This window comes from Papio anubis, unplaced genomic scaffold (genome assembly GCF_008728515.1).
Source record: "Papio anubis isolate 15944 unplaced genomic scaffold, Panubis1.0 scaffold279, whole genome shotgun sequence".
Lineage (NCBI taxonomy): Eukaryota > Metazoa > Chordata > Mammalia > Primates > Cercopithecidae > Papio > Papio anubis.
The window spans coordinates 63283-79484 of NW_022162880.1; the positions used below are offsets into that span (position 1 = coordinate 63283).

At 36.0% G+C, this 16202-nt stretch overlaps 1 protein-coding gene across 2 annotated transcripts in view; it reads left to right on the forward strand.

Moving 5' to 3' along the window:
* LOC101007873 (programmed cell death 6-interacting protein) overlaps positions 1-16202 on the forward strand; it is a 73216-nt gene that overhangs the window by 37515 nt on the left and 19499 nt on the right. For both annotated transcript variants that reach the window (XM_009201869.4, XM_003895239.5), the window contains exons 8-12: positions 194-416; positions 2368-2491; positions 4733-4910; positions 12483-12594; positions 13823-13992. In XM_009201869.4, coding sequence (XP_009200133.1) covers positions 194-416; positions 2368-2491; positions 4733-4910; positions 12483-12594; positions 13823-13992 — 807 coding nt within the window. The remainder of the gene's footprint in view (positions 1-193; positions 417-2367; positions 2492-4732; positions 4911-12482; positions 12595-13822; positions 13993-16202) is intronic.

Here is a 16202-nt window from a genome sequence, read left to right on the forward strand (position 1 = left end):
ATGTATTATCCTTCAGTTTTCAGGTATTTTGTGATGGGAGAATTTCCAGATAATCCTGTCAGCCACATTGCTGGAAATGCAAGTCTTCAAATTAAATATATATTTTTGAAACCAATGCTTAAATACTTGGTGGGGAAAGAGAAAGAAAATCATCTCCTTTTTTTGTTGTTGTTGTTGACGTTTTTCTTTTTAGCATGCAGCAGAACTGATTAAAACAGTGGCATCTCGCTATGATGAATATGTTAATGTGAAGGATTTTTCTGACAAAATCAATCGTGCCCTTACTGCAGCAAAGAAGGATAATGACTTCATTTATCATGATCGAGTTCCAGACCTTAAAGATCTAGATCCTATTGGCAAAGCCACACTTGTGAAATCCACCCCAGTCAATGTACCCATCAGTCAGAAATTTACTGGTATGTCAATTATTCAGACACACGTTAATCTTATTTTCCTCTAGTTTACTCTGTTTTTCCTAGCTAAAAATCACATATTTGCTATTGTATGCTTTGAATATAATTCGCTTTCATGTTGTTTAAAATGAATATAAGAATAAATATTGTATTGTGTCAGTGCAATGTTAAGATGGAAAGTAAACAAAGCATATGTAAAGTATACAGTGGTTAGAAGACTTGAAACTGTGTGTTTGATGAAGACTGTAGCACTTGTCATTTTGTTAACATTTGTTATTTAAGATGCTGTCATTAAAAATAAACAAATATGGCCGGATGTGGTGGCTCACACCTGTAATCCTAGCACTTTGGGAGGCTGAGATGGGTAGATTGCTTGAGCTCAGGAGTTAGAGACCAGCCTGTGCAACTGGTGAAACCCTGTCTCTACAAAAAAAAAAAAAAAAATTGGCATGGTGGTGCATGCCTGTGGCTTTAGCTACTCTGCACGCTGAGGTGGGAGGTTTGCTTGAGTGTGGGAGGTGGAGGTTGCAGTGAGCTGAGATCGTGCCACCATACTCCAGCCTGGATGACAGAGTGAGATCTCTTCTCAAAAAATAAATAAATAAAATAAAATAAAAATGGAATATAAAAATAAACCACAAAAATACTGTTTTTTTTTTCTTTTTTTTGAGACAGAGTCTCGCTTTTGTCGCCCAGGCTGGAGTGCAGTGGCACTATCTCCCTCACTGCAACCTCCGCTTCCCGGGTTCAGGAGATTTCTCCTGCCTCAGCCTCCCAAGTAGCTGGGACTACAGGTGCCTGCCACCACGCCCAGCTAATTTTGTATTTTTAGTAGAGACAGGGTTTCTCCATGTTGGTCAGGCTGGCCTGGAACTCCTGACCTCAGGTGATCCACCTGCCTCAGCCTCCCGAAGTGCTGGGATTACAGGCATGAGCCACCGTGCCCAGCCTGTTTCTTCAAACATGTAAACTTCTGTAGTGATATTTGTATGAGATAAATAAATGTTATTATATTGTAGATGTATACAACAGATGGTAGCCTCTAGCTGAGATCCCAAGGAGAACATTCTGTTACTGGGAAAGGGTGATTATATGTTCATTTAGCAAACACAAAGTGTTTACAATGTGCCAGGCACTCTTTAAGCACTTTACAAATATTAGCTCATTAGTTTTCACAAGTGCCCTGAGAGGGGTACTGTTATTATCCCTATTTGATGAGGATACTGATGCACAGAGTGGTTAAGTAATTTCCTCAAGGTCACATAGCTAGGAAGTGTTGGAGCCAGAAATAGAATCCTGCTGCTGTGACCCACTCAGTCAATTTTTAAATTTTTTTTGAGACCGAGTGTTGCACTGTTGCCCAGGCTGCAGTGCAGTGGCACCATCTCAGCTCACTGCAACCTCCGCCTCCTGGATTCAGATGATCCTCCTGCCTCAGCCTCCCCAGTAGCTGGGACTACAGGTGCCTACCATCACACTGGCTAAATTTTGTATTTTTAGTAGAGATGGGGGTTTCACCAAGTTGGCCAGACTGGTCTTGAACTCCTGACCTCAGGTGAGCTGCCTACCTTGGCCTCCCAAAGTGCTGGGAGGGATTACAGGCCTTAGCCACTACTCCCGGCCCCTTGCTCAGTCAATTTAATCAACAAATGAACAGCGTCACCGAAGATCCCTCACACATCTGAAAAAGTTAAAGAAAATTAAGTTCAAAGAAGAAACTTTTCATTGTTGCCATTGTCCATGAATGTAGTGATCTAAAAATTCTCTTTATCATTGTGTTTTAAATAGTGATTTAGTTTTGATCTTTAAATATCAATAGACTATTGATATTTTGATCTTTAAATATCAAATATTTATAGACTATGTAAATATTAGAAAGAAAATATGAAGAGTTGCTTTTACAGTTCGGATTTTTGTCTTAAAATTTTGTTGTAATTTCTCTTCCTAATTTTAGATCTGTTTGAGAAGATGGTTCCTGTGTCAGTGCAGCAGTCTTTGGCTGCCTATAATCAGAGGAAGGCTGATTTGGTTAACAGATCAATTGCTCAGATGAGAGAAGCCACCACTTTGGCAAATGGGTAGGTAGAGCTTAATTTTAGAGCCTAAAGTTTTCCGTTTGGTTGTTCTTTAGTTCATGAACATTTTAGTTTCTGAGCTTAGAGCTAAGTGTCAAGAGTACATAAAATAGAAAATGTAGACACACACAACCATTTTTGGTGAACATTGTATTTATGAAGCTCTAGCAAATATAGTTGGAAGAAATTATAGAAACAAGGTGAGGATATTTGATTAAAAATTTGTATTTTAAGATGTATTTATTTGGGGGAAATGAGAAGAAGAAATGAACTCAGATACATGGTACGTTTATAGTGTTCCGAACCAATTTCGATAACATTTTCGATAAATGTTCATAGAAACTGAAATGTCCATTAACAGGTGAAAGAGTTTAACAAACTGCTCTATAACCATAAAATGGAATACTGCTCAGCAATAGAAAGACTCAAACTGATACACATAATGTAGATGAATCTCAAAAACTGTAGCTAAGTGAAAAAAAGCAAAACACATTCTAAGTATATACTGTACATAGTGCAAGTACTGTATATGTATATGCTAGAATGATTACCCTTATTTTAAATTGTATAAAAAGTAAAACTAAACTTAAGACACGGAGCAGATCAGTAGTGGCCAGGGGCCAGGAGAAGGAGGACTGGGAAAGGTGCATGAGAGAATTTTTTTAGGGTAACAGTAATGTTCTCTATCTTAATCATAGCGCCGGTCATATGGGTTATGGAAGCTGACCCCCTTGCACAGTCAAATCTGCATATAACTTTTGAGTTAACTACTAATAGCCTGCCGTTGACCGGAAGCCTTACCGATAACATAAACAGTCAGTTAACACATATTTTGTATATGTCTTATATAGTATATTCTTACAAGCTAGAGAAAAAATGCTATTAAGAAAATCATAAGGAAGAGAAAATATATTTATTATGATTAAATGGAAGTGGATCATCGTAAAGGTCTTCGTCCTTGTCGATTTCATGTTGAGTAGGCTGAGGAAGAGGAGGAGGGAGGGTTGGTCTTGCTGTCTTAGAGGTGGCAGAGGTGAAAGAGGTGAAAGACCACATATACATGGACTCATGTAGTTCAAATCTGTGTTGTTTAAGGGCCAACTATATTTCTCTCGTAGTTGGCTTGCCTTTTCATGTTTTTAGTTTTGATTAATGCATGGATTTTACCATCATTTTTCTTGAACAAGAAAGGGATGTAAGTTTACGCTAGCATGTGATTAACAGACAGTCCGAGATTTTACAGAGCTTATTTTCTGAGGAGTTCATTGTATTACATGATTTCATTTGCCTTTTTGTCTTTACATAGTAGGTAGGGATATGTTCCTCCCTTCCCCATCATGTAAATGAAATAACTCAGGAATTGTTATTGTGCCACAAAACTGAGAACAGATGAAGATTCTGTAATGAATACTTAGGGCATCTATTTTCTGTTGACATTTTGCCTAGATGATATGAAATTATAACTATTGATTCTGTTGAAAGAGAGCAGAAAAGAAAAAAATAATTTGTGTATTGTTTCTGACTTGTTAGAGATACTGTAACAATCAAAAGTATAAAAGACTTTTTTTAGGATAGAATTTTTGACTTTTAATTACTTAGACTGAAAGAAGTTTGAACTGTAAACCAATGATACCTAATATATTTTAATGTGGTCATAGTTTTTCTTATTTTTTGGCTTTTTTTTTTTTTCCCCCCCGAGACGGAGTCTCACTCTGTTGCCCAGGCTGGAGTGCAGTGGCGAGATCTCAGCTCACTGCAACCTTCGCCTCCTGGCTTCAGGTGATTCTCGTGCCTCAGCCTCCGAAGTAGCTGGGATTATAGGTGCCCACCACTATGCCTGACTAATTTTTGTATTTTTATTAGAGACGGGATTTCACCATGTTGGCCAGGCTGGTCTCGAATTCCTGACCTCAGGTGATCTGCCTGCCTTGGCATCCCAAAGTGCTGGGATTACAGGTGTGAGCCACTGCACCAGCCTATTTTTTGGCTTTTAATTCTGAATTGTGAACTTAATTTTTTTAATGATTTTGGTTTAATTTCATCAATCACTGATTTTTTTTGTTTTGTTTTTCTGTTAATCTTTGCTTTGTTTTTCATTGATAGGGCTTATCTAGTTTTTCTGGGTGCTAACTCCATTGCTGTTGATTTGGTTATAGAAGATTAAATTAAATAAAGTAAATATTGATGAGGAGTTATTTTAAATTGTTTTAGACTTCAACATAATATAGTATCTCATTTTTTCAGGGTGCTAGCTTCCCTTAATCTTCCAGCAGCAATTGAAGATGTGTCTGGAGACACTGTACCTCAGTCTATATTGACTAAATCCAGATCTGTGATTGAACAGGGAGGCATCCAGACTGTTGATCAGTTGATTAAAGAGCTGCCTGAATTACTGCAACGAAATAGAGAAATCCTAGATGAGGTATGTTTTATAAGATTTGCTTTTCAAGTATAAACACTGTGATCCCTTGATGTCCAGCAGGGATTGGGCCTGGAGACATCCTCATGCTAGTGTTCACAGTGTAGTTAGTATTCATCACTTTGGTGAATTTACTGTGGCCCAGAGCCTTCTCTTTAGCATAAGAGAAATTCTGGTTGAGTGAGAATGGGTTTCATTCGTATCTTAAGGGTAAGTAAGTACACATTAATGAAACTCAAATGACCACTGTGTAAAACTAGTATACCAAGATAAATTAACTATTATACAAACTGTTCAGTCTTTGTAATTATTGACTTATTTTATACATAGGCAGATCAACTTTCTTGTAATCATGGAAATTAGACAAAGGAAGTTAGGCCATCAGATGTTTTATAAGGCAACTGCATCCATTTTCCAGTAGAGATGGCATTTTATTAGTAGGAGTGAAATATTATTTATAGTTTTTTTGGCTAAAGCTAACTGTTGGCCAGTGTTATTCTCTTTTTATAGTGCTTTCACCTCTTCTCCCTAATTGGTAAAGTTTCTTTCCTTAGCAAAAATACATTTCACTGGTTATATGGGCTTTTGCCAGTTTAGGAGTCATGTTACCTATTTTAGATGACTTATCAATGCTTTAATCTATGATGTTTTGATTTTTCAGTTAACTTTCAGAGGATATTGTATTTATACCATTTCCAAGTACTTTGGGGTAGGGGCAGAGTACTTGAGAGAGTGTGAGTCTTGTGGATGAGAATATTTACCTCCCAGGGTCATTTAGATAATTAATTAAGCTAGAACAGTAAGATGCCTAGCCTTTGGACTATAGGATATGCTTTAATAAGTTACAGCTATTATTACTATTATATTCCTTTAATGATGATGGTGTATTGCAGTTACTTTAACTGTTATGATGATGAGATAGTGATTATTACTCACCTTTCAATCCAAATCAGCTTTTGAAAAAGGTTAAGGTGGAAATTTACTGCGTTGTTGACTTGAGAAAGCTGCTATTTATGAGGGGTTCTATATTAATTATACAGTTGACATTCACCAGCCTTATTTGTGTAGACACATTCAATAAACAGAAAAACTAAAGAAATCATAATTGGTATTACGTACTTCAGTACTAAAGCTTTTCTGTGTTGTACTTGATAGAAATGCAGAATCTCAGGCCCCATGTCAGACCGACTGTATCAGGATCTGAATTTTAACAAGATTCCCAAGTAACTTGTGTGTGCCTATTAAAATTTGACAAACACTGTTGTACCTTATAGTTCTTTAAAATTTGTTGATTTGTGAGTAAAGAAGCATATGATCTGGTGTTTCACTGAAAGGACATTTTTCTAATGTCCTTTTTAAAATTATGTCTAATAATTTCTTTATTAGCCATAGGGAGAAGAAAGTGGAGAGTATTGTATAAGACCACATGCAAGTGGCAGCAGCAAGAAGTAATTGTCTGATAGTGAGGGAGGAGACAAACACTAAGAAATGCAGGCATAGCACATCAAATGAAAAGCAGTCTTGGGACATTTAGCAAATAGAAGTAAGAGTAAATCATCATTTAATAGTTGGTAGTTTACACATAATTCATTGGTTAAGGACTCAGAATGTAGAGTTGTATTTGGATTTGATTCCCAGCTCTTAAACCTACCTGTGACTTGGGGTAAAGTACTTAATATCTTCATGTTTCAGTTGATCATCCAAAAAAATAGGGTTAATATTAGTTAGCCAATAAGATAGTTGTGAAGTGGAATTTGTGTGTACTACTTAGTAGTTATATAAATATTAACTGTATTTCCTTTTAAGTTGCTATTAATTGAATATGTATGTTTGGTTTTGTAAATTTTTTTTGATAGAAACATTGTCTAATGTGTCAATTGTGAGAAGCATCTTTAGAAATATGAAAACATAAAAAAACCTCACATTAGTGTTTATGCATAAGTCTGTTGTCTAACTTAATGTGAGGTACTTTTATTTATCTTACTTGATGTTCCTAACAGCCTTGTGTGTGTTATTCTGTCACTTGTACTTGGAGAGTCTGATTTTTAAGTAAGATGTAAATTTAAGTTGTAAAGCTGATACTCTTTTTGAGTGTTCATCTCTGGTAGCTTTCAGAAATTTTGTTTTGGTCTTGATTTTTATAAATTTGAAGTGTTCACTAGTTTTTAAAAAAATAATAATTTATCATACTTAGGATCTTTATATCTTAGATCCCTATCCATGGATTCTGTTTGTTCATTCCTTTTTGTCCATTCTTTCCATAATCTCCTCATGAATTTCTTTAGATTGATAGTATCAGTTCTACATATCACTTAACATTATCTTTAACATTTCCTGTTTGTGTTCTTGTTCTTCTTTCAGGGGGACTATCTTAGACCAGCCTTCCAGCTCATTAATAGGCTCTTCAGCTGTGTTTTTTAACATTCTTAAGCCATTCTATTGAGTGGTTTTGTTGTTGTTAATTTTATTGATCTTTTTCATTTCTAAGATATCTAATTCCTCATTTTAAAAACTCACCTATATTTATCTTACAACTGCATGTAGGTTTTTTTTTGGGTAAAATTCACATAATGTAAATTTTCCATTAATTTCCTCAAAGTGTATGTTTCAGTGGTTTTCAGTTTATTTGCAGTGTTGTGTGAGTATCATCCCCCTAAAAGAAATCCTGCACCCATAAACAGTCTCTCCTCGTTCTCCCTTTCCCCTGCCCTTGCCAAACACTAATTTAGCTTTTGTCTCTGTGGATTTATTGAAATGTCTTCTGGACATTTCATATAAGTGGAATCATATAATATGCGGTCTTTTGAGTTTGGCTTTTTTAACTTAGCATAATGTTTTTAAGGTTCATCCGGGTTGTAGCATGTATCAGTCCTTCATTTCTTTTTGTGACTAAATAATATTCCATTGTATTCTTAAACCGTATTTTGTTTATCCTTTCCTCAGCTGATGGATATGTGGGTTGTTTCCACTTTTTGACAATTCCACATATAGTAGTGCCCCCCTTATCTGCAGGGGATATGTCCCGTGACCCCCAGTGGAGGCCTTAAACTTTGGATAGTAGTGAACCTTAGTATTTTTTGTTTTTTTAAATCTGATAATCAAGATGGCTTCTAAGTGACTAACTGGCAGATAGTATATACAGCGCAGATACACTTGATGAAGGGATGATTAATAACCCAGGCAGGAGGACGGGAGCAAGAGATTTCATTACACTGTTCAGAACTATGTACAATTTAAAACTTGTGAACTGTTTATTTCTGAGATTTTTCATTTAATATTTTCAGACCATGGTTGAACTCGGGTAGCTGAAACTGCACAAAGCAAAACCATGGATAAGGGGGAGACTACTGTAATGCTGCTATATGTGTACAAGTTTTTGTTTCAATGTCTGTTTTTAATTTTCTTGGGCATATACCTGGAGCACAGTTGCTGAGTCATTTGGTGGGTTTAAGTTTAGCTTTTGAGGAACTGTCAAACTCTTTACCACAGTAGTTGGACCATTTTACATTTCTACCAGCAGTGTGTGAGGGTTCCAGTTTGTCTATATCCTTACCAACCCTTATAATTGTCCATTAAAAAAAAGTACAGCCACCCTAATGTGTGTGAAATGGTATCTCATTGTGGTGTTGGTTTGCATTTTCCTAATGATCAGTGATGCTGAGCATCTTCTCATGTGCTTGGTTGCCATTTATGTGCCTTCTTTGGAGAAATGTCTGAGTCTCTGGCCCTTTTAAAAATTGGGTTGTCTTTTTGTTGTTGAATTATAAAAGCTCTTTATGTATTTTGGATACTAGACCTTATTATATATATGATTAACAAATATTTTCCCCCATTCTGTGGGTTGTCTTTTCATTCTCTTGATAGTATTTTTTTTGATGGAGGAAAGTTCTTTTGATACAATAGTTTATCTGTCTCTTTGTTGCTTGTGCTTTTGGTGTTATATTTAGGATTCCATTGCCAAAAATTTATGAAGACTTATCTTTATTTGTTCTTTTATAGTTTTATAGTTTTTTTTTTTTGAGATAGAGTTTCGCTCTTATTGCCCAGGCTGGAGTGCAGTGGTGAGATCTGGGCTCACTGCAGCTGCCTCCTCCCATCAATTCTCCTGCCTCAGGCTCCCAAGTAGCTGAGATTACAAGCATGTGCCAACACACCCAGCTAAATTTGTATTTTTTAGTAGAGACAGGGTTTCACCATATTGGTCAGGCTGGTCTCGGAATTCCTGACCTCAGATGATCCGCCTGCCTCGGCCTCGCAAAGTGCCGGGATTACAGGCGTGAGCCATTTCGTCCAGCTGAGTTTTACAGACTTTTTGTTTGTTTGTTTGTTTTGAGACGGAGTCTCGCTCTGTCACCCAGGCTGGAGTACAGTGGCACAGTCTCGGCTCACTGCAAAATCCGCCTCCCGGGTTCACGCTATTCTCCTGCCTCAGCCTCCCAAGTAGCTGGGACTACAGGCGCCCACGACCACGCCCGGCTAATTTTTTGTATTTTTAGTAGAGACGGGGTTTCACCATGGTCTCGATTTCCTGACCTCGTGATACGCCCGCTTCAGCCTCCCAAAGTGCTGGGATTACAGGTGTGAGCCACTGCACCTGGCTGAGTTTTACAGTTTTAACTCTTAGGTTTAGGAGTTTAATTCCTTTTGAATTATATCTTGTATGTGATGTGAGGTAAGGGTCCAACTTCTTTTTTTGAGTTTAGTTATTCAGTTTTTTCCAGCACCATTTATTGAAGAGAATGGTCTTGGCACCTTCCTAGAAAATCGCATGATTTATATGTCTATACTTAGGCCATTACCACATTGTTTTTACTAATGAAGCTGTATAGTAAGTTTTGAAACAGGTGTAAGTCCTGCAACTTTTCTCTTTTTTTGCAAGATTGTTTTGTCTGTTTGCAGTCTGTTGCCATTCCATACGAATTTTAGGATCAGCTTGCTGATTTCTGCAAAAATAAACAGTTAGAAGGTTGTTAAAGATTGCATTGAATCTTTAGATCAATTTGGGGAGAATTGCCAGTCTTAACAATATCAGGTTTTCCAATTCATGAGCCCAGGAAGTCTTTCCAGTTTTTTAGGTCTTTTTTCTCAACATTGTTTTGTAATTTTCAGTGTAAATGTCTTGTCCCTCTCTGGTTAAACTTATTCGTAAGTATTTTATGCTTTTTTGATGTTATTGTAAATGGAATTGTTGTCTAATTTCCTTTTTGGATTGTTCATTGGTAGAGTATAGAAATGCAGCTGGTTTAATATTCTGCAACTTTGCTGAATTTATTATTTCTAATAGTTTTTTTTGTGGATTATTTAGGATTTTCTATATATAAGGTCATATCATCTGCAAGTAGAGGTAGTGTTACAACTTCCTTTTCAATTTGGATGCCTTTTTGTTGTTGTCGTAGTCTAATTGTCCTGGCCAGTGCGGTGTTGGACTGGTGAGTTGGACTGTGACAGTGTTGGAATGGTGAGAGTGGACATTCTTGTCTTGTTCTTAATCTTAGGCGGAAAGCTTCCAGTGTTTCACTATTAAGTATGTTAGTTGTGGGATTTTCATAGATGGCCTTTATGAGGTTGAGGACGTTCCCTTCTAGTTTGTTGAGGTTTTTTGGTTATGAGTGTTGGATTTTGTCAAATATTTTTTCTGCATCTCTCAAGATGATCATACGGTTTTTCCTTCATTCTACTGATGTGGAATATTCTATTAATTGATTTTCAGGTGTGAATCACTTTTGCATTCCTGGGACATCCTACTTGTCATGGTTTATAATCCTTATAATGTGCTGCTGGATTTGGATTGATAGTATTGTGTTGAAGATATTGTGTTTATATTCATAAGAGATACTGCTTTGTAGTTTTCTTGTAGTATCTTTGCCCTTCAACTCATATGCCTTAGGGTGTGTCATTTGTAAATAGCATGTAGCAAGATGTTTCTTTTTAATTTAATTTGTCTTAACCTGGAAGGTTAAACCCTTTAATTTATCCCTAATTTCTTAAAATATATTAAATGTATTTATTTTATATTATTTATCTTGTAATTCCAATATCTGTAGTTTTTGTGGGTTTGATTCTACGATTTGTAGTTTTTGCTGATTCTTGCTTATGGTGGCTTGTTTTCTCTTGTGTTCAGTTTTTTTGTTACTGTTTTTTACTTTAAAACTTTAAAAAATAGTTTCAGATTTACAGAGACTTTGCAAATTTAGTGTAGAAGGTTCCTGTGTATTTTTCACCTAGCTTCCCTGAAAGTTAAAATCTTATGCTGTCATGGCACATTTGTTAAAACTAGGAAATTGACAGCGGTACAGTATTATTACTCAGATTTTACCAGTTACTCCACCAGTGTTCCTCCTTCTGTTCCAAGATCCAGTGCAGAGTACTGTATTGCATTTAGTGCTCAGTGAGTTTTGATTGTGCATTCATATTTCCTGTAATTTATTTGTGGGAATTCATTGAGATCTAGGTTTAAGGTGAATTCTAGAAAGGATTTGTGTTCGCTTCTGCCATAAAAAGGCATTATATACCTGGCACCTCCTTAAAGTTAAGAGGTTTTTTCCTTTCTTTTATAATCTTTTAATTATAATTTACCTTAGGACTTTGTGTCACACAGATAGTGTGGTTTCTAGTCCCAAGTTCAGGCTTTTGATCTGGAATCTCAGATAATACTTCTTCAGACAGGCATGTTTTCTTCTGTAGGGCAGTTTTCTGTTTTAAAGATTCATCCACTGAGAATCACCTGTTTGGAACTATACTGGTTTGAAGGTGGAGAGTGCTTTTGATCTGACCTCTCACCTTTTATTGTCCCGACCTATGTTTCTTGTTGACGTTCCATGTTCTAAATTCACAATCCAAGCCAATGGTGAACTACACAGCTGGTGAACTATGGATGGGTGGGCCAAATGCTGGCTTGTTGCTTGCTTTTGTCGTTAAGGATAATTTTTATCTTTTTTAGAGCATTGTCAAAAAGAAGAATTCTGTGTGACATAGACGGTGGCCCACAAAGCCTAAAATATTTACTCTGTGGTGTTTGACAGAAGTTTGCTATTCTTTGTCCTGAGCTATCAGGAATTGTCATATATTGCTGGTGCTAGCACAGTGTCTACTGGTAGATTAGTATTTTCTTGTGTTTCTGGCCCCCTACTATCCTGTCATCTTATCTATACATTAAAAAGGCATTTAAAAATATGTAAACATAATTTTCTGTTTATTGTATTGGAATGGAAGTCTAAATCTTTTATTTTCATGTAATTGATCAGTTTTCCCCTTTGTTTTATTTATGGCTTCTATTTATTTTAATCTTAAAACTTTCTTTAAATTGGTGTATGGATGTAAATAGTCTCTTATTTATTTTTCCTTTTTTTTTTTTAACTGAGAAAGGTAATAGCTAATTCAGCCTTAAATTTATAAGACTTTTTGCTAAATGCATTATAACTTAGATGTCTGCAAGAAAAAAGTCGATTTATATTCTAACCTAGTATTCCCATCTCACCAAATTCTCACTTATATTGTGTATGAACATTTGTTTAATGCTTTACATTTTTTATACCAGAAATGACATTTCAGGGTTCTTTTTGCTTCCGTTTAAAGTCATTAAGGTTGTTGGATGAAGAAGAAGCAACTGATAATGATTTAAGAGCAAAATTTAAGGAACGCTGGCAAAGGACACCATCCAATGAACTGTATAAGCCTTTAAGAGCAGGTAAAAATGTGTATAAATGACCTTCATTTAAATAAATTCCCAATTTGGACCCACATTTTTGCTTGATTAAATTAGGCTCAGTTGTAAATTCATTTTTACTGAAATTGTTTTTCCTCAGTTTTAGTATAAAGATTTAAAAAGTTCACAAAAGTAATCTGCCCATTGTCAGAAGTACAGATTCTTAAGAAGGGTATAAAGTGAAAATTAAAATGATCCTCCAACTTTCATTTTCTATTCTAAGCTCTGTGCATATTTTATTTTATTTATTTAATTTTTTGAGACAAGGTCTCACTCTGTCACTCAGGCTGGAGTGACATAGGTCACTCCAGGCTGCAGGATCATAGGTCATTGCAGCCTCAACCTCCAGGGCTCAAGCAATGCTTCTACCTCAGCCTCCTGAGTAGCTGACACTATAGACACATGCTACCACGCCTGGCTAATTTTTGTTTTGTATTTTTTGCAGAGATGAGGTTTTATCATGTTGCCCTGGCTTGTCTTGAGTTCCTGGGCTGAAGTGATCCACCTGCCTCCACCTCCCAAACTGATGAGATTATAGGCTTGAATCACCATGCCTGGCCCCTGTGCATATTTTAAAAACATAAATGAGGGCATATTGCATTTATGGTTTTGTAATGTTTTTTCATTTAGTAGTGAATCCTGGGTGGTAAAAAAAAAAAAAGAGCTTTAAGTTATTTTGAGGCCAAACTTATGCTGCTTAAGACTTGGATTATTAAGATTTTGTGCTAGCTGAGATAAATGCTGTCTTCATGGTGGCTGCAGATTAGTTTTACTTATCTTTGTAAAAAGTTTGCATATTATTGAGATATTTCTAAAAATAAATCTTTTTTTTTTTTTTTTAAAGTCACATTGCTCTTTTGAGAGAGGAGTACTTTTAAAATAAATGGACCAATTTTTGGAGAGAATAATTTCTTCCTACATTCATGAGTTGTAGGAAAAGATTAATATTAATTAGCTTTTATTTGGCAGATAATAACTACCAAGTATATTTTAAGGTATAGCTATGCTTTTGATTTTATAAGTGATTTTGTCATCTTTCCAAAAACGAGAATGCAAAGACTGTTAGGAGCTGTTTTTATTATTAAGTGAATAGGGGTCTATAGAAGGGGAAGATAAGTAAAGTTGGAGACTAGAACTCAACATATAACCAGCCCATAAACGTTGCTGTTAGAATCACTTCTATGCTCTCGAAACTTTTATTTTCTCCCAGAGGGAACCAACTTCAGAACAGTTTTAGATAAAGCTGTGCAAGCAGATGGACAAGTGAAAGAATGTTACCAGTCTCATCGTGACACCATCGTGCTTTTGTGTAAGCCAGAGCCTGAGCTGAATGCTGCCATCCCTTCTGCTAATCCAGCAAAGACCATGCAGGGCAGTGAGGTAAGAAGGGCATTTTGATGTGGGTGGTCATCTGCTTAAGAAAACCACATTCAAGCCATTTTATATAAAGAACTGCCAATTTTCTTATTGTCATCTTTAAAAAAATGCAGAAATAAATTGGGGTTGTTATATTTAAAGTAGTATATAGACTGTGTAATAGATAATTATACTAATATTAACTATCCTATAATAGTAACTTCCATTTATTGAATGCCGTTTTTTGAACTAAATTTTAGATACTTCACAGGTCAACATTATTTAATTCGGGTTTTATAAAAGAGAGAAACTTGGAAGTATAGAAATTTCCTGAAATGAAAGACTGGGTATGGCCGGATACACAAATTCTTTATTTCTTACATTATTCTGTACTCCCTTCCACCTTGTTTCACTGGGACTACCTTTGAAATGAAGATTGACAAGGTGTGCATGTTAATAAATGGATAGCACCATCATGGTGTTTCTACTGATGACAGGAAAGAGAAAATCGAATAGTAGGGCATCTGATTTGGAAAGTCCTAAAAGAAGAGAAAGTGCAAGTATAATTTAATGGCCTATCACTGGAGGTAGGGTAAGTTAGTAGAATAAGATAGAGGTCCCAAATCTCTGCACAGGAAAACAAGCCAAAGGGCAAGAAATACTGCTGAAAACTTCTTGAAAAAAGTGAATTTCCTGGGATAGTAAGTTCTGAAAAGTATTAGTTTCATTCCTTATTTGTCTTTCCATAGAAGCATTTTATATATTTCATATATTTATTCCAAGACCTACTGGATATCTGCTCTGTGTAAGGCACTATGGTGGATACATTGGAAAATTAACATGAATTATACACAGGCTTTACCCTCAATTTATGATCCATTGTGGAATATCAGTCATGTACAAGGATGACTGTAATATAGGGAAGAAGTTTAAAAATGTCACAGGGAAAGTATAGGAGGTATGTTATGGGGATTTAGATGAAGTACTTAAATTTCAGTAATTTGGAGCAGTTCTCTTCAGAGGCTTCTTAAGAGATTGGCGCATTACGAGAACAGAGTGGATAGGCAGAAAAAGTAAACGTGTAGGATCAGAGAAGGGCCGAGTAGTGGCTGTGTCTAGAGAGTTATCAGAGGTACAGAGGATCTGCACACACAGCTTTTACTCCTGGTTTCTCGTGACAGAAGGTTTATAGACATGTTGAGAATGGCTGGAATCTATTTATTTATTCACCAAGTGTTTGAAGGCCTACTATTCCAGAACAGTGCTGAGCACCTTAGTCCCTAACATGAAGAGACAAAAAATTCCTCTGGGTTACCTTTAGTGTAGGGTAAATGCACAGGTACTGGGCACCTCTCAAAGGGAAGAGAAAGCTACATAGTTGAATGTGCATTGAACCTGAATGTGACAGGGGAACCCAATGGAACAAGGAATATGAGTTAGTTGCTTTGAGGACGTAGGGGAGAAAAGGGAGGTGGTCAGAAGGTTAACTTGTAAAGAACAAAGAACCCGAAGAAGAAACTGCAGACCCTTGGAACAGCAATAAATTCTGGTACCTTTTTTATTTTAGAAAAAGATCTCTGTTTAGTACTCTCTTCGTATTCTTTTTGGTGTCTTGTACATGACTCAGAACTATGTGGCTTTCATCCCTTGATTCTTCTGCTTTCAGTAGAAAAGCAAAAATGGTTTGTGCTAAGCAAAATCTGCATTAGTATGCACTGATTTGTTGATATTTTATTCAGTTGTATCAGTTTTATTAATCCTTAGTTGTGTTACACAGGAGAAAGGAACTTTTGTAGTCAATATGAAGTCATTTTATGGAAGTTTCTTGACAGGGAACCACAAAAATTTCAGTACTCTCTGTATATTCATTTGTCATATGCCTTTATCAAATAAGGCAAGCATCAGGTGTATCAAAGCTATTTCAGATGGTTGTCATAATAGTTGATGACACATTTTAGCCAGAATTTTTATGATAAAAACTGAGTTTTTTGATTGCTGATTAGAGTGATGCAATGTACACGTTTTATTAAAAAGTCCAAGTTTGATGGTAGGGCGGTTCTTTTCTTTCATTGTGAAGAAGCCTACTGTCTAGTTACTTATTTTCAGTCTCTTCAGGCATCTGGTTTTACATATTGACATACTCTGAAAAATTTTGCAGACTAGTGGTAATCTGTATTTAAAAATTTTTATATTAAATACCTAGGATCACTTGTGATTGGTTGCCTATGATCTAC